The following is a 19,245-nucleotide window of genomic DNA, read 5'->3' as shown; positions in this document are numbered from 1 at the left end:
GACTTTCCCTACTTTCCAACTAGGAAGGATAGACACTTTCTCTCTTAGCCACGGGTCTCATTCCATCACTTGGAACCAGGTGATGAGGCCCCAAATAAGCCGCCGCCGCCGCCACACCAAACATCGCGCAACTGGCAATGAAAATCTGGCGCGTTGGCAGCCCACACTGCCGCAACCTGGCGGGGGGGAGTCCCTCACGCTTTGCCAGCAGCCCGGGCAGAGCGGTGCGAGGGCGAGCGGCGCTGCAGGGGCGGGATTGTCCCCGGGAGGTAGGGGAGTTGGCCCAGTGCCCTGTTCCCAGCTCCGGGGCCCTTCCCGCCCAGAGCCCACAGGGCACCGATCCCTCCCCCGGCCCTAGCTGCGCGCTCCCCCGCCCACTGGCGGGGCCTGACGGCAGCAGGGAGGAATGCGCTTCCGGAGGCGGAGGAGGAGCGGCGCGGCTGGGCCCGCACCCAATTCCCACCCCCTGCGGCCCGCACACAGGGCGCCCAGCGAGCTGGACGGAGGGAGCGGCGCCGGGCTCCGCGACACGCAGGGAACCGCGCCAGGGCTCCCGGGCATCCGTGGGGACAGACCTGAGCCAGCCGGGCTCCGAGCGCGCTTCTGCCGCCGCCTTCTCCCGCGGCCATGGCCAAGGTACGGGGCCGGGGGCCGCGCTCGCTGCGGGGGCGGGTTTCCGCCCGCTTGTGCCGCGGGCCAACATGCCCCCTTGTGCGAGGAGCCCGAGCTCCCGGGAGAGACGGGGGGGGGGGGCTGCCTGGGACCCCCAGGTACGCGGGGCTGGGCCCCCTCCCGAGCGGGCTGGTGCAGGGCACCGGCCGCTGCTGCCCCGGCCCAGTCTGGGGGCTAATGTGTGCGGCGCCACCCGGCTCGGTGCTGGGTCTGGGCCGCGCGGGGAGCCAGTGCCGCCCACCTTCGGGAAGCGCCAGGGCTGGCTCCGGGTTCGCTGCAGGGCGGGGCTGCCCCTCACCGGGCCTGGCCCGTGTCAGCCTGGCCCAGGGCTCCCGGCCCTAAAGCCAGACAAGGACATGCCCTGGCCCTTTGTCCGCTGCCGCCCAGCCATTCAACTCCTTGGGGCTCGGCCGCAGGGCTTGCCCGTGCGGAGTGGCCGCTACATACCCCGTGGCACTTTCCATAAGGTTGGGCGCTTTGTCCCGGGCCTCCCTGAAAGGAGGGAGGGTGGGGGCTCATCTCCTCTGCTCCTGCCTTGTGAAGGGTGCTGTAAGCACCGCTGCTTCTCAGTGGCATTTGTGAAATGCAGTGGGTGTCTTGAGACTGTGGAAGTTCAGTCTTAATCCTCGTTCACTCCAACAGTACTAGCTAACTTCTTAACACACTTGGATGTGTTCCTAAGGTGCAGTAGAAAAACAGTTAAAAGACAAGGTCTTTCCCTGTCCCGAAAAAGTTTTAGACAGGAAGGCAACAGGGAAGGAAGGCTTGAGCAAAGACCGAGCCACAGTAAAAAAAAAAAAAAAAAAAATCACAGAGAGCCTCCTGGATCTGCAAATTCTATTATGTTAAAAAAAAAAAAAAAAAAAAACTTGAGAGGGATTGCTATTTTGGATTTTGTGGTTTTCTTTAAGTACTTTGAGTAATGCCACTGACCAAGTGAATTCAGAAATATCTAGATTTAAATAAGCCTTTTGAAATCATGAGGCCGTGGTAATAAAGATATACTTTATATTTCCGCCCTACTGATGATTCACGCTCCTGTCACAAAAATTACTTACCTCAGGCAAATCATTAAGTAGCATTGTGTAATGCTCCTTAAAGCTATATATATAAAACTTGTGGAAATAGGGAACAACTAGTAATAAGTAAGTGAGATCAAATGAATTAAGGATAAAACAGTGTTAACTTTTGTCCTTTAAAATGTTTGAAATTAAATTAGGGCTGTGGAGCGATTAAAAAATTAATTGTGATTAATTGAGTTGTTAAACTAACAGAATACCATTCATTTAAATATTACATATTTCAAAAATATTGATTTCAATTAGAACATAATACAAAGTGCACAGTTCTCACTTTATATTTATTTTTTATTACAAATTCTTGGACTGTAAAAAAAAAAAAGTATTTTTCAATTAACCTAATATAAGTACTCAGGGGGTAGCGACTGTTACTTAAAAAACTAGTGGTCTTGTAGCATCTCAGTGACTAACAAATATATATTATGAGCTTTCGTGGGCTTTCTGAAGAAGTGGGTTGTGCCCACAAGACCTTCTCATGATAATATATTATTTTTGTTAGTCTCCAAGATGCTACAGGACTACTCATTTTTCATTTTTTAAAATACAAATACTGTAGTGCAGTCTCTTTATCAAGAAAATTAAACTTAAGTGTAGAATTGTGTACAAAAAACTGCATTCAAAAATAAAACAATGTAAAACTTTAGAATCTACTTGTTCAGCCAGTCATTCAAACAAACAAGTTTGGGTTATTTGCAGAAGATAATGTGGTTTGCTCTTGTTTACAAAATCACCTGAAAGTGAGAACAAATGTTTCCATGGCACTGTTGTAGCTAGCATCTCAAGATATTTACGTACTAGATGTGCTAAAGACTCATGTGTCCTTTCATGTATCAGCTGTCATTCCAAAGGACACGCATCAGTGACCATGATGGGTTCTATTAAATAGCAATTCAAAGCATCTGAGTCAGGTGCCACCAACAGAAGGTTGATTTTTTTTTTTTTTTTTTTTTTTGGTGGTGGTGGTTCAGTTGTTCCGTGTCGGAGTGTTGCTCTTTTAAGACTTCTGAAAGCAGGCTCTATATCTCATCCCTCTCAGATTTTGGATGGCATTTCAGATGCTTAAATCTTTGGTTGAGTGCTGTAGAAATCTCACATTGGTATCTTCTTTACATTTTGTCAAATCTGCTGTGAAAGTGTTCTTAAAGTGTGCTAGGTCAGCATTAGAGCCTTAGATAAAAAAATGTGGATCTTCATCCCCTTGGTGCAACTCCTCCCTAGCTCAGTGATTTTCAAACTGCAGTCCACAGACCGCTAGTGGTCCACAATCACCTTGCAAATGGGCCACAAGTCAAAACTCAGCCCCTTCCCCTGCAACAAGGAGTCTATGCTGGTGCTCCAGTCGTGCTCTTCCCGTATCCCCATGAGGTTGGAATGCCAGCACCAGCTTCCTGTTGGGGGGAGGTAGAAAGCCCAGAGGTTTGCTGCTGGATCCGGCCTGTGAGTGGAGCAAGCAGCTCTGCATACTGCTGCTCCCCGTTCCTCTGGCTGGAGGAACAGTGGCGCACAGACACACTGCCTGGAGGCTTTCCCCACTGCTCCCATTGGCCGAAATTGTGATACAGTAATTGGGAACAGTGGAAAGCATGCCTCGAATGCAGTGGCTGGGAGTGGCACCTGGGAGCAGCGTGGGGTTCAAAGCCTGGTAACACCCAGCCCGCTCCTTCACCTTCCCTTGCTCCTGCACCGTTCCTCCTGGCCAGTCACTGCACCTTACCTGCAGCCCACTACTGCATAGTCCCCCTGTCCAGACAGCCTACCCCCAGCCTCCTCTGCACCCTTCCTCCCTCCCAGACCTCGCACCCTCACCCCCTCCTGTACCCACTCCCAGCCCAGTCCAGCACCCTACTTCCCATCTAGGCCCTCCATCCTCATCCCCTTCTGCACTCCCATCCCTATCCCCCTCCCTGGCAGCCCCCTCCTGCACACTGAACACTTCATTTTTGGCCCCACTCCTGAGTCTGGGGGAGCTCACAAAATCTACTAAACCTGGGACCTCAGAAGAGTCATTCTGGGCTGTCTGAAGCCCTGAACCTTGGTCCTCCCGGTCCTCTCTCTCCCCCTCCTTTCCCCCCCGCTTGGGGCTGGAGTGCCTGGGGAGTGAGCTGTTTCAGTTGGGGGCCACATCAGTGAGGGCTGGGATTTAAGGTTTTTTGGGGGGAAGGGTTGCCTCTCACTTTTGTGTAGTCCCCAACTGACTTTTCTGTGGACCGGTTGCACCCTGCACAAAAAAGGTTCCCTGCCCCTACCATAAATGAAGACAATGTTGCAGCCTTTTGTTTTGGTCATAAAGTAATATTTTACTTTATTTAAAATGAAATTTGGCAAACTAACATGCCAAAGTTAAAGCGCTTATTCTGTTTAATTATTTTGATTTTAATTAATAGCTCCTTTCTTCTTGGTTATATATACCCCTTTATGTTATAGCTCCAGTAGCCTAATATGAATAATTTAGTATCTAAGTTACAGTATGTAGAGATAAGCTAAAGCATTTTGCATCATGGGTGGTTGGCTAGTGGTCCACAGAAAGATTTGTGTGGAGTAGGATGGGCAGCAGGGCAAAAAGTTTGAGAATCAGTGCTCTAAAGCAGGGGTTCCCAAACTTTTTGACACGGGGACCAGTAAATCCATTCACGAGCTTTTGGAGAACCGGTAACATTCAATTCAATATTTGCATATTCTTTAAGAAAATGATGAATATGCAAATAAGTTGTTTCTGGTCCTCCAACGCCCCAAGTTCCAGCTTTAGCAAAGTTTTTGATACTGTCACCCACAATATTCCTGCCAGCAAGTTAAGGGAATGTGGATTGGATAAACGGACTGTAAGATGGATAGAAAGCTGGCTAGACCAGGGTTTCCCAAATTTTTTACTTTAGCTGGAACCCGTTTTTTTTTCAGTACTGTTTTTTGCAGCCCAAAAATATAAACGCATATAAAAATAAGAATGAAAAATGAATAAATTGTCAGTGTTTCACCTGGCTGCATCCTCCGCCCAGCCTGGGCCCAGGGCTTGTGGGACCTGGCGCTGCACGGGCACTCCGGGAGGCGGGAGCAGGAGCAGATTGGGGGTAGGGTATCTGGCTAGGAGGGAGGGTGCACCGAGGGGACTTGGGTAGGAGTTGCACCTTCCTGGTCTGGCACCCTCTGGACCTGACTGGTCCCAGATAAGGGAGTTTTTGGACCAGGGGAGGATATTTCAGAGCTCCTGATTCCTCCCCTCCCCACTAGGCTTTTTTGTACCTCTCTCCCCTGCAACCCAACTGAGCTGCCCACACCTGCTGGTTCCCTGCACCTCCCCCAAAACCATCCCCCACAATCCAAGAGAGTGCAGCACCAGTTCCCTGCAGCCCCTCACAGCCCAGCTGAGCTGCCCTTTTGTTCCCTATGCCTTCCCCCATCCACCTCAGCCCAGTTAAGCCCTGCACTGGTTCCCTGCATGACTCCCCCACAGCACAGCAGAGCCCTGTTTCCCTGCACCTCCCCCCAAGCCCTGCAGAACTGCTGAACCCAGCTCTGATTTCCTTCCCCTTCCTCCTTCCCTCCCCTTGAGTCTAGCCCTGCGTTCCCGGCACCTCCCTCCTTCTGCAGCCCTGGTGAGCCCAGCGCCCCGCACCTCTCCCCCCCACATCCCAGTCTGGCGCCTCCCTAGTGTGGCGCCCGGGGGGCAACTGTCCCCCCTATTCTCCCTTCGCTATGCCTCTGCCGGGAGCCTGGAACATGCGCTTCATCCTCCGCTCAGCCCGGCCCAGGGCTTGGGGGACCCGGCACCGCACAGGTACTCTGGGAGCCCGAAACACCCCGGCAGCAACGCTGAGCCCCAGTATTTTTTTCCTGCAGACCAGTATCGGGCCGCAGCCCATAGTTTGGGAAACACTGCTCTAAAGTTTTACATTGTTTTGTTTTTGAGTGTAGTATGTAACAAAAATAATCTCTGCATTTGTAGGTTGCACTTCCTCCATAAAAAGTTTGTTGTACAGTACTGTATGAGGTGAACTGTTTAATACTATTTCTTTTAAAATTAGTTTTACAGTGCAAATATTTATAATAAAAATATTAAGTGAGTACTGTACACTTTATTCTGTGTTGTAATAGAAATCAATATATTTAAAAATGTAGAATTGGTATTCTATTGTTTAAGTGTGATTAGTCATGACTAATTGTTTGAGTTAATTGTGTGAATTTACTGTGATTGACAGCCTTACATTAAATATATTCATAAGTGCTTGATTGACAGCCATGGAGACTAGAATCCTGTCTTAATAAAATCTACATGTAGAAAACACCTTTAATGTTTGTCAGCATTTCAGTACAGGCAGTCCCCGGGTTACGTACAAGATAGGGACTGTAGGTTTGTTCTTAAGTTGAATCTGTATGTAAGTCGGAACTGGCATCAGCCGCTGCTGAAACTGATCAGTTTCAACAGCGGCTGAATCTGGACGCCAGTTCTGACTTACATACAGATTCAACTTAAGAACCCCAGGCATCCCCAAGTCAGCTGCTGCTGAAACTGATCAGCGGCTGATTCCAGGAAGCCCGGGGCAGGGGCTTCCTGTAGTCAGCCACTGGTCAGTTTCAGCAGCGGCTGACTTGGGGACGCCTGGGGCAGAGCAGCTGGGGTGCTGCTGGGTTGGTCCAGTAGCGCCGCCGCTCCTCGGCGCTACTGGACCAACCCAGCAGCACCCAAGCTGCTCTGCCCCAGGCATCCTGATTCAGCCGCTGCTGAATCTGACCAGCAGTGGCTGAATCAGGTCGCCTGGGGCAGAACAGCTGGGGTGCTACCCGGTTGGTCCAGTAGCGCCCAGAGCGGCGCTACGGGACCAACTGGCAGCGCCCCAGCTGCTGTACCACAGGTGTCTGGAGCAAAGCCATGGAGCACGGGGGCAGCGGGACAGCCCAGACGCGCCGTGGCTGTCCTGCTGCCCTCGGGCTCCGTGGCTTTGCTCTGCTTTGCCCCCCCCCCCCCCCCCCGGTCTGCAGACCAGGGGGATGGGGGGGGGGGGGCAAAGCAGAGCCAAGCCGCGGAGGACGCGGCCAGCTGACAGCTGTCAGCTGATCGCGCGCTCCGCAGCTTGGCTCTGCTTTGACCCCCCCCCGTCCCCCTGGTCTGCAGACCAGGGGGACGGGGGGCGGGGGGGCAAGGCAGAGCCAAGCCGCGGAGCGCGCGATCAGCTGACAGCCCAGACGCGTCTGGGCTGTCAGCTGGCCGGGCGCTCCGCGGCTTGGCTCTGCCTTGCCTCCCCCCCCTGTTCTCCTGGTCTGCAGACCAGGGGAACGGGGGGGGGGGGGGTGGGCAAAGCAGAGCCAAGCCTTGGAGCGCGTGGGCAGCGGACAGCCGTGTCCGCTGCCCACGTGTTCCGCCGCTTTGCTTCCTCTCCCTGGTCTGCTGGAACGCCCCGTTCGTAACATAAGTCGGATCCGCGTAACTCGGGGACTGCCTGTATTGGATCTCTGGTGTAATGTATTGAGCATTAGACTGGTAGTGAGATGAATTGGATTCTTTTCATAGACTCATGGGACTGGATTAAATGACTTTTTGAGGACCAATGTTCCCTGTAATTTTTTCCATCCATGTGCAGAATACATTTTTTATGTGCACTGAGGCACGTGCGAATGTACATCATCACTAGAAAGAAGAAACCTTGCTGTGGGTGCTGTGCTAATCAGCTGGGTGACAATTGAATCTTTCCTGAGTGGCTGTGCAAGTGCACACCTTAGAGGGAATGCTGGTTGCGATGCACTTTAGGATCCTGACTCACAATTTGAGAACTACTGATCTAGACCATCCCTGCAGGTGTTTGTCTAACCTGCTTTTGATAATTTCCAGTAATGGAAATTCCACAATTGATTTCAGTGCTTAACCTTGCTGCTACCGTATTTTTCTGGCATATAAGGCTACTGGGCGTATAAGACGACCCCCTAATTTTTTAGTTAAAAGATAGGGTTTTGTCTTATACTTCAGCGCCCCTCCACCTCCCCGGCTTTGCTCCCGGTGTCCCTGGTCTGCTGGAGACGGTCCCCAGCAGACCAGAGGCACCAGGAGCAAAGCTGCAGCAGTGGCGGGGTCCCGTGCATCTTTGGCTTTGCCAGAGCATGACACTTTGCAAAGCCTCGGGGGAAGCCGGCGGGGGGGCATCCCAGGCGCGCCTGGGCTGCCCCGCCGCCGGAGCCCCTCCGCAGCTTTGCAAAGCCTCTCGAGAAGCCGGCGTGGGGGCACCCCAGGCGCGCCTGGGCTGCCCCCCTGCCGGAGCCCCTCCGCAGCTTTGCAAAGCCTCGGGGGAAGCCGGCGGCCCTGGGATGCCCCGCCACCGGCTTCCCCCGAAGCTTTGCAAAGCCGCGGAGGGGCTCGGGCGGCGGGGCAGCCCAGGTGCACCTGGGCCGCCCCACCGCCTGTATACCCGGCGTATAAGACGACCCCCGATTTTTGGGGGATGTTTTCTAACATCAGAAGTCGTCTTAAACGCCGGAATATACGGTAGTTAGAATACTTTCCTAATTTCCAACCGAAGGCTCCCTTACTGCAATTTACGCCCATTGCTTCTTGTCCTATCCTCAGAGATTAAGGAGAAAATTTTTTCTCCCTCCTCCTTATATCAACCTTGTATGAACAGTAATTCCTCATTTAACCCGTGACCGCTTAACACGTTTTCGCAATAGCACGATTTTTTTTAGGGAACGTTTTTTGAATTACACGACCGTCCCTGGAATAACACAATTTCCCCAGCCGGTCCATTGCTGGCAGCTGCGCGGGGCTTCCCCCGCTTCCCTGCAAAGCGGTGGAGGGCTTGCTGCTCGCCGCGCTGTTCCTTGGCGATCCCCCCTTGCTGGACGCAGTGCGGGTCCTGGCAGACCTGTCACAGGGGCATACTCCCAACCCAATCCCCCTCCCCCTCCTTCCTTTCCCTTTCCCAGAGCCAAACACCTCCCTTCCCTGCAGTAACCCAGTCCCCTTTCTCCCCCAACCTTATGTCCTGGTCCCAACAGACACCGCTTGAAACGCAAACCCCTACCTTTTCCATTATTTTCAATGGGAAAAGTGACCCCACATAACACATTTTCACTTAACAAGATCATTTTCTGAAACATATCTGTAGTGTTAAATGAGGAATTACGGTACTTGAAAACTATTATTGTGTCCATTCTCAATATTCTCTTCTCCAGATTAAACAAACCTAATTTTTTCAGTCTTCCCTTATAGGTCACATTTTCTAGACCATAATTTTGCTTGTTCTTCATTGGCCTTTCTCCGGCTTGTCTACATCTTTCCTGAAATGTGGTGCTCAGAAATATACACACTTCTCTAGCAGAGTACCTTTTACTGACTGTCACAGTTTTGCTCTTTTGTTCTGGGCAAATTACTCTGCTTTTTTCTCATTAACTTAATCTGTATGTTAATTTGTATGCATCCTTGTAAAAGACTTTGACATTCAGTTGAAAAGGGTTATTTTTCTGAAGTATTTATGTATGTTCAAGTATCTCAGTGAACAATTGGCGATTTTTGTACGCCCAGTGTCATACTTAAAATTATCTCGCTATAAAGCTATAATAAAAGAATAAAACATTTAAGTGCTCCCACTTAAATGGATGTTAAAAATTGTGATTACAAGGCTAATCGCGTAGCCTGTATTTGTATCAACTACATGACTACTCGATAAGGACCGCACTGTAGAGCCACAGAAAGGGTAACTCCAGGAGCGGGGATTGAGCAGTCCCTGCTCATGTCAATTCCAGGAGCCACCCACGCTACGGCTCTGCATTTTAAATGTAGTAATAGTTGCTGGGCTCTTATTACATTTAAAATGCAGAGGTGCAGAGTCCCGGATCAGAGTGAGCCGGGACTGCTCAGTCCTGGCTTGTGCTGAGTCCAGCAGGCCCTGTTTGCTGCAGCCAACCCAAGCCACTGCGGCCAGTGGCTACTTTGCAGCAGCAGCCACTGACTGCGGCGGGTCCAGCTCCCCGCTGAGACTCCCCCGGACAGGGGCTGCTGCCGGAACAGCCCCTGCCCACGGCCAGCCCTGTCCTCCCAGCACTGTCTCCAGGGTGCCACCATGCCCACCCCCCCACTGCCTCTATCAGAGGCAGCAGGAGAATAGGGGAGGCTGGCCCTGTGCAGGGACTGTGCAGTGACCAGGCCAGGTTGCCACACACGGGGGGCTGGAGCTGCTTGCAGCAGCTCTTGTTCCACATCCCCACTTGCTGCCTCTCAGAGGCAGCAAGGGGGTGGAGAAGCAAGTAGTCGATGCGCCAGTTGACTACCTGATAAGCGTATGCTTCCACCTTGGGAAATGATCCAACAGGTGAAAACATCTCAGTGTTTGGTAGCTTTTCCAGATGTTGAGAATAAGTCATCTTGTTTATGATTTCATCTCTTTCTCTTAGTCATTCTCCTCTTTACTACACTAAAATAATTCTTGTGTTATTTTCAGTTTGAATACTCTTCAGTTATTTGTAACAGGTGTCATGTCTCCCTTCATTCTATGTCCTGGGTTAGTAAAAGCTATGCGGTACATACTTAGTTCTTAAATTTTTCCTAATAAGTCAGACTTTTTAGCACCAAGATCAGACTTGTTGCTCTTCTCAACTCTGTAGTTGTCAATATCTTTATGGTAACGGTGTTTAGAATTGAATTTGGGGCTCCATCTACATTGCATTATTTTTGCGGAAGAGGAAGTGCAAATGAAGCACTCATTAGCATTTCTCATGCTCACATTTGCATAGTCTCATCCGATCCTTTTTGTGGAAGAGGTTTTTGTGGAAAAAACACAGTGTAGATGGGGCCATTTTGTGCAAAAAAAACCTTTGCGCAGGAACCCTTATGCCTCATTTTTCCCCCTCATTTCTTGAGGAATAAGGGTTCTTGCACAAAAGGGCTTTTTTGTGCAAAATGGCCCCGTCTACACTTGGTTTTTTTCCACAAAAACCTCTTCCGTAAAAATGATTGGAAGAGAATATGCAAATGAGAGCACAACAAATGCTAATGAGCACTTCATTTGCATTTCCTCTTCCGCAAAAATGATGCAGTGTAGATGGAGCCTTGAAATGTAGAAATCCCATTTAGTGTGCTCTTAAATATGTGTTCTATGAGAGTTTGTTTTGTATAAGCAGTTAACACATTGTAAAACTGATACATAAACAGCAACAGTTCCTCCCATTAGATAGATGGGTTTCCATACTATTTATCATGTGGTATCATTACTCGTGTCAATTTTCAGTTGACACACAAGTTCCTGTCCACATGGCTGCAGGAAGAAATCACATTTGAATTTTCCTGAAGAAAGTGGAAGGGCTAGAAGAGTGTAGTTTGGTCTTGGCATGGATAATTCCTTACACTGGAACAGGGGTGGGGAACCTCAGACCAGATGTCTCTCTCAGCTTGCCTGGATCCAACTGCTAATGCTCAGGGCCCCCTCCAGCATTGAGGAGTCCATATTGGCGCTCCACTGCACCTGCTGCCCCACAGCAGGCACACAAAATTAGAGCCTCCTAGTCTCTGCTGTGCAAGAGGAATGTGGGGAGTGTCTTTCTTCTTCTCAGGCGCCACATCAGTTTCTCAGTCGAGAGCTGTGAAGGATTCCTCTTTTTTTGCTTCTCACGTGTGTGTGGCTCCCAACTAACTTTTCTGCGAGTCAGCGGCCCCCACCCTTGCACGAGAACCTTCAAATGGAAGGAACCAAGAGATCATTAGCAAGATGAGGTATTTATATCCTTTTTCTATAGGATATTGTACAACTTTTAGCTATCCTCTTCTTCCCAAAAAGATATTCATAGTAACTTTGCTTTGTGAAAGACTTGGGATTTGTAGAGCCAGGATCATTCATAAAGTGAAAACGCATACTTCTACAAAAAAAAGTGAGGTACCAGGCTGAAAACTGTTTCATAAATGTGGAACTACCACAGTGACTCAGAGCTGAGGAGATTTTACTCCTTTTTTGTAGCAACATCCTAACTGTTTAGGGTTGTTAGTTACCCACAACTTCTCCCTAGCCTCCTACTTGCTACAAAGAGGAATAGAGTATATTTGTTATTCTGAGAGCACTTTCATTCTCTCAACTGGTTGCCACTTGTTTTCAGAGGAGGAGTGATGTTCTTGCTTTTCCCCCACCAACTCTCTGTAAAGCTTTCCGTGAATGATGTACCCAAATACTGGATTGCTAATATCCGAACAGTTTTGTTAAATTGTCACACCTAAATATTCGTTATTGCTGGTTATGTACTATATTTATTATTTAACCTTTAAGCTACACATTTATTTGTAAATAATCCAGGCATGACACCCAGATGCACACAGTTTCTTCGTCTTGACCTGTGTACTACGTACATTATTTTTTAAACAATAACTTCAAAATTTTTAAAGCTATTCTTCTGGTTTTTACTTTTTCTGCTAAGGTTCCAACTAGCATAAGTGAAATTGATCAGCATCTTAATTTTGTGCTGCTAGTGGTAGGGAAAACTGACAAGAAGTATAAGCACAAGATATGTACAAACCCAGGAAATTGGTACATACAGAAATTGATGTCTTAGTCATTCCATTCATGGAAAGTTTAAAGGAAAGTTTACTGCTGGTCACTGATCAGTAAGATCTAGACTACATCCCTTTTCTCCAAAAAGGGATGTAAATTAGACACTTTGAAATTGCAAATGAAGTCGGGATTTAAATTTCCTGCGCTTACTACATTTCAAATGCAGAGGCGTAGCGATCAGTGCGACTCAGGGCTGCTGCCAGAGCAGCTTCTATTCACGGCGGCCAAACCTGGCCACTGCGAACAGAGACTGCTCCGGCGCTAGCTCCTGTTCATGGCAGCCAGGGCTGGCCACGGACAGGGGCTGCTGCCTGAGCAGCCCTTGCCCATGCGCAGCCAGCCCTGTCTGCTGTGAACTGGGGTTGCTTTGCAGCAGCGTCCCCTATACCCCCTCTTCATTCCCCCCTCCCCCCCCCCATTGGCCCCCAGCACTGGCTCCTGTCCTCCACTAGCTGACTCTCATAGAGGCAACAAGGGGGGGGTGCCACAGAGAGCACTGGGTGAGAAGGGACTGCTTGAATCCCTGCTCGCCTCATGCTCCCCGCAGCATTTCTGCTTTTGAAATGTTCGAAAGCAGAAGCGCCCACAGTGGGAACTGGCTCAAACAGGGACTGAAGCAGTCCCTCCTTGCCCCATTTCCTGCTGTGCCTCTGCTTTATCGGTTCCCACCAGCTCCTGTCACCCGCTGTCTCTCTCTGATAGAAAGAAGAAGGGGGAGCAACTAGTTGAGTCGACTATCTGATAAGCAAAGTGGAAGTGAACACCAGAGATGCTGAGATTTGCTCCCCACTGTCACAAGTAATTCTGTCATGCCATTGCAGTCATACGTTTGTTAATACATTTCTTAGTTACGATCTGATAGAAACTGGCTCTCCAAGGATAGCCTCTTTATGTTCCTCTTGTAAGGTGTGCCTCACAGCCACTGTCAAGCTTGTGGTAATTTATTTGGAAGTAGAAAGGTGGACTGGCCAGAACAGTTCTGCAAAGCAAACAGAACTTCAGGCATATTAAGGGAGAATAGTTAAGTAATACATTGGAGAATGTTAAGTAATAGCCCACAGATTTCATAGTAGAGACATTAAAGAAAAGCCATTATTGCCATTTTAGCTGCAGTAGCATGAATTCCAAGGCCCTCAGTTACTGACACCCCACTTAAAGCATAACATGTTTCAGTGTGTAATTCATTTAAATAATAATTGAGTGGAATTAGTAACTCTCCTTGGATTTTTTGTAACTGTTGGGAGTTACCTCACCTAAACTGGGACTCATTGTGACCTTAAATTCTTAGTAGGGATGTAACAACATCCCATTTATTCAGTTAACCAGTTAAACATATTTAACTGCTTAAATTTGGGCAGTTGGCAGGGGGCATTATAGCTCGACTAGGCTGTACTGCCCCCCCACTTGCCACGGCAGGGTTTGAGTGGGCCTCCCTTACTGCCAGGCTGGAGCAGCTCCCAGGCCCGTGGCGGCCTGCTGGGCTGGAGCCCCCTGTTTATATTGGGTAGTGGGTTGCTCCAGCTCACCAGATAACTGTAACTGGGAAGCATCACCTGGTTAACCACACATCCCTAATTAGTACTGTCTAAATTTTAAAACCTAGCTATTACATGGTGTCTCATCCATAGATCTCAAAGCACTTTACAGGATGATCAATTTCCCATTTTACAGAAAGGGAAAAGGAAGCAGAGAGAGTTGCAGCTACTTGCCACTGGCTTTCTATATGATTCTGGGCAGAGACAGACCGGAAACTGAATCCATCCAACTGGAAGGGACCTTCAGAGGTCATCGAGTCCAGTCCACTGCCCTCATGGCAGGACCAAGCACTGTCTAAACCATCCCTGATAGATGTCTGTCTAACCTCCTCTTAAATATCTCCAGAGTTGGAGATTCCACAGCCTCTCTAGGCAACTTATTTCAGTGTTTAACCATCCTGACGGTTAGGAAGTTTTTCCTAATGTCCAACCTAAACCTCTCTTGCTGCAGTTTAAGCTAGTTGCTTTTTGTCCTATCCTCAGAGGCCAAGGAGAACAGTTTCTCTCCTTCCTCCTTGTTACACCCTTTTAGATACTTGAAAACTGCTATCATGTCCCCGCTCAGTCTTCTCCTTTCTAAACTAAACGAGCCCAGTTCTTTCAGTCTTCCCTCATAGCTCATGTTCTCTAGACCTTTAATCATTTTTGTTGCTCTTCTCTGGACCCTCTCCAATTTCTCCACATCTTTCTTGAAATGTGGTGCCCAGAACTGGGGACAACGCTCCAATTGAGGCCTAATCAGCTCAGAGTAGAGCAGAAGAATGACTTCTCGTGTCTTGCACACAACACTCCTGTTAATGTATCCCATAATCTTTTTTTTTTTTCAACAGTATCACATTGTTGATGGCTCATATTTAGCTTGTGATCCATGATGTCCCCTAGATCCTTTTCTGCAGTACTCCTTCCTAGACAGTCGCTTCCCATTCAGTATGTGTGAAATGGATTGTTCTTTCCTAAGTGGAGTAAAGAAGAGTCTTGATTTTCTGACCTCTGTTTATCCAACATTTCATTTTATCCAACATGCTGCCCGTCACATCAAGGGGCTCCACGCACGCTTCACACCACAATGGCCTTGCTTTCTCTTTCCCTTTTCCAGGGCTGGGTGGGAGCTCTGGTTGGCAGGTCTGCAGTGCCCTTTTGTGTCTTTAAAATTCGCCTTTGGCAAAGTTGCTTTTTTCCTGTTTATGGGGAAAGCAGCGAGCACCTTTTCCTGCGTCATGGCTTAGGCAGTCCACACACAGCTCTGCAAAATCATAGCCGGGGGATGTGGAGTGGCATAGGGTGAGGGCTGCACTCCCACTGCAAAGCAGAGCCCCGGATTTTATTCCCGTTTGGGGAGAAAGACAAGGGCTGGTCAAGATGGCAGATTCAGGAGGTTTAGAACTGGATCCTGCAAGGTATTTACCTCAGACCATTTTTTCAGTTTGTCCAGATCATTTTGAATTACAACTGCTTTGCAGGATAGAGTTATAACCCCTCCTAGCTTGGTATCATCTGCAAACTTAAGTGCACTCTCTATGCCAATATTTGAATTGTTGATGAAGATATTGAACAGAACCAGTCCCAAAATAGATCCCTGCAGAAGGCTACTTGCTATGCCCTTCCAGCAGGATTGTAAATAATTAATAACTACTTTCTGAGAACGGTTATCCAGCCAGTTATACATGTACCTTATAGTAGCCCCACCTAAGTTGTATTTGCCTAGTTTATTGATAAGAAGATCATGCGAGACCGTATCAAATGCCTTACTAAAGTCTAGGTATACCATGAGTAGCTTCACCTGCGTCCTCACTGAAAAATAGGGTTGTTGCATTTGGATTATTTTAGTAATTGAGTACTTGATAGAATTTTTATTGATTACTCAGTAGGGGGAAGGCAGTCCCATTTAGTCCCAGCTCACACCAGGACAAAACCCCACTGAGGCTCTTCAATTTAAAAGGCAGTAGGAGTTCCCAGCTGCCTCCGAGCTCCACAGCAGCTGCCCCTTTGAAATGCACGGAGGTGGCATTTTAAAGGGGCAGCTCGCAGCACAGCTGATCTGCGGATCAGCTATATGGCAGGCTGTCCCTTTAAAACACCACCTCTGCATGATTCAAAGGGGCAGCTGTGGAACCTGGGTCAGCTGGGGACTCCCCAGCTGATCCCGGGCTCTCCGCGGCATTTCCCTGGAACCCCAGCTGATCCTGGATTCCGGGGAAATGCCACTGGGAGCCGGGGATCAGCTGGGGAGTTCCCAGCTGACTCTGGGCTCCACAGCTGTCCCTTTGAATTGCACGCAGGCAGCGTTTTAAAGGGGCAGCCCACCGCACAACCGATTTGCGGATCATCTGTGCTGCGGTTGCCCTGGGGTTTCAAAGTGGCAGCGCCCCCTTTTGCTGCCTCTATTTTATAGAGGCAGCAAAGGGGGGATGTAGACTAGTCAAAAGACTATCCAATAATTTGACTAGTCAGTTAACTGCATTTTAACATCCTTAGTATCCGCATCCGTGGATGCAGATATCTGCAGCTCATTTTTGAAGATATAGATGTGGATGGCAATTGATGGCATATATTACATTAGAGAATGTTCAGGATCACATATATCTCATCAGAGGATGATGCACTTGATGGCATATATCACATTAAAGGAACTGCACATTCTCTAATGTGATATGTTATCAAGTGCCAGCATTGTTCCTCTGCTATGTATATTGGCCAAACCAGACAGTCTCTGTGATAGAGGATACATGGACACAAATCAGACATCAGGAATGGTAACACACATTCAACTATAATGAGACATTTTGTATATCAGAGGCAGCTGTGTGGGAGGGGGGGCAAGCAGGAGCCTGTATGTGCAGGGAGCTGACTTCTGACACACGCGTAACCAGGTTGCCACTGAATTTTTCAGCAATTACATGATTACTTAATTAAGCACATTTAACATCCCTTGTATTAAAAGGAGGTACATTATTTCTGAAGTTGGTTTAAGGATTGTCCTGATCTTGAGATGAATGGGTGTGAGCTCTATACTTGAGGTGGAAATTTAGTCCTGGTTCATTGAAGGTAAGCTAAATATCCATCTAAGTCTTGGTTACTGTGGGAGGATGCAACTTATGTGCATGTGAAGTATGTAAGCACATGCAGGACATACTAAGAACAGCACTTCTAAATACTTCCCCAGTTGATTTTGCTAAACACTTTGGAAGCCAGTTTCTAGTCATTTTAAAAATAGCCTCCAAATGATCCATAATACACTGATCGAATTGTACACAGGCAAATCTGTCAGTGTGTGGAAAACAAGTGTTCTAGGATGTCAGTGTTACTTTTTCTTGGGTGGGGATATCGCTTCAGTTTATAAAAGGAAATGATGGGTTTCCTTTTTCTGAAGAACACAGTATGTACATTATTTGATGCAAATTCTTTTAACTTATAGCTGAAAGCAGTATGCTTCATAAACAACAGTGCCAATGCAGTGGGTATTCTTTCTTACCCAAGGATGTGGTGGATAGGGTAAGAATTTGCATCTTTGGATGCATTTGCTTACATAGCTTTTTAGAAACCAAACTGAAACAGGACCCAGCAATCTTGGCTTCTTAGCATACAGGCAGTCCCCGGGTCACGTCAGTCCGACTTAAGTCAGACCCCTAGTTACGAACTGGGGGGAGGCGCCACTAGTGCGGGGTGCCTCCCCCACGGTCGCCGCCTCCAGCGGCGCGGGGGGCACTTCCCCCCAGCAGACCAGGGAGACGCAAAGCTAGCGCCACCCACCCCCCCCCAGCAGACCAGGGAGACGCAGAGCGGCTTTTCTTGCCGCGGAGGACGCGGGCGGCGAGACTGCGGCGCGTCTCGGTGTTCCCGCCACCCACGTCCTCCGCGGCGAGAAAAGCCGCTCTGCGTCTCCCTGGTCTGCTGGGGGGGGAGGGGGCGCAGCTAGTGCGCACCCCCCACCCCCCTCAGCAGACCAGGCTTTTCTCGCCGACGCCTGGGGTAGAGCAGCTGGGGGGCTGCCGGGTTGGTCCCACAGCGCCGAGGTGCAGCGCTACTGGGCCAACCCAGAAGCACCCCAGCTGCTCTGCCCCAGGCGTCCCCAAGTCAGTGCTGCTGAAACTGATCAGCAGCTGACTACAGGAAGCCCGAGGCAGAGCTGCTCTGCCCCGGGCTTCCTGTAGTCAGCTGCTGATCAGTTTCAGCAGCGGCTGACTTGGGAACATCCGGGGTAGAGCAGCTGGGGAGCTGCCGGGTTGGTCCCCGCAGCGCCGACGTACAGCGCTACGGGGACCTACCCGGCAGCGCCCCAGCTGCTCTGTCCCAGGCGTCCAGATTCAGCCGCTGTTGAAACTGATCAGCGGCTGATTCCAGGAAGCCCGGAGCAGAGCAGCTCTGCCTCGGGCTTCCTGTAGTCAGCTGCTGGTCAGTTTCAGCAGTGGCTGACTTGGGAACACCTGGGGCAGAGCAGCTGGGGTGCTGCCGGGTTGGTCCAGTAGCACCGAGGAGCGGCGCTGCAGGACCAACCCAGAGCACCCCAGCTGCTCTGCCCTAGGCATGTCCGATTCAGCCGCTGCTGGTCAGTTTCAACAGCGGCTGAATCTGGACGCCAGTTCTGACTTACATACAAATTCAACTTGAGAACAAACCTACAGTCCCTATCTTGTACGTAACCCCGGGGAGTGCCTGTATTGTAATATATTGATGCTAGCAATTTTTGTGAAATATTCCCATCTTTGCTCTAATATTACTGAGGGTTTGTGTATGCTAACCACTGACATAATTATGACTGAGACTGCTTGGAGCTGATGTAGTTAGAGATAAAATGGCTTACATTAGCACTGGTGCTAGCACTGGGGGAAAGCTAAAGGCTCATATACCTCCTCTACCATGGATGCATTTCATCAGGCCCTGGTGACTTGCAGACATTTAACTTTTCTAAGTGATTTTAAACTACTTTTTTTGTTAATAAACCTACCCCATTCCCACTAGTATTCACTATATTAGGCATTCCTTCATCATCAGACTTCTTGGTGAAGACTGAAACAAAGAAGTCATTAAGCACCTCCGCCATTTCCAAGTTTCCTGTTCCTGTTTCTCTCTCCTCACTGAGCAGTGGGCCTATCCTGTCCGTGGGTCTGCTTCTTGCTTCTAATATATTTATAGAAAGTCTTGTTTCCCTTTATGTCTGTAGCTAATTTGAGCTCGTTTTGTGTCTTTGCCTTTCTAATCTTGCCCCTGCATACCTGTATTGTTTGCTTATTTTCATCCTTTGTAATTTGTCCTAGTTTCCATTTTTTATGAGACTCCTTTTTTATGTTTAGATCATGCAAGATCTCCCTGTTAAACCACGGCAGTCTTTTGCCTTACTTTCTATCTTTTCTTGCAGCAGAACAGCTTGCTTTTGGGCCCTTAATAATGTCCCTTTGAGAAACTGCCAGCTCTCTTGAGTTCTTTTTCCCCTTAGTCTATCTTACC

The 19,245-nt window shown here is 49.0% G+C and overlaps 1 protein-coding gene across 2 annotated transcripts in view; it reads left to right on the top strand.

Annotated features, from left to right (window-relative positions):
* Window positions 1–400: 400 nt before the first annotated feature.
* ITGB1 (integrin subunit beta 1) overlaps window positions 401–19,245 on the top strand; it is a 94,269-nt gene continuing 75,424 nt past the window's right edge. Inside the window, exon 1 of one of the 2 annotated variants that reach the window (XM_075922675.2) lies at window positions 401–636. In XM_075922675.2, coding sequence (XP_075778790.2) covers window positions 628–636 — 9 coding nt within the window. In that variant the 5' untranslated portion in view covers window positions 401–627. The remainder of the gene's footprint in view (window positions 637–19,245) is intronic. The other variant, XM_075922676.2, reaches the window with a different exon arrangement.

The sequence above is a fragment of the Pelodiscus sinensis genome, chromosome 2 (assembly GCF_052426305.1).
Source record: "Pelodiscus sinensis isolate ZL-2025 chromosome 2, ASM5242630v1, whole genome shotgun sequence".
NCBI lineage: Eukaryota > Metazoa > Chordata > Testudines > Trionychidae > Pelodiscus > Pelodiscus sinensis.
Note: the sequence above shows the minus strand (reverse complement) of the source record. Positions and strands in the feature narration are given on the sequence as shown.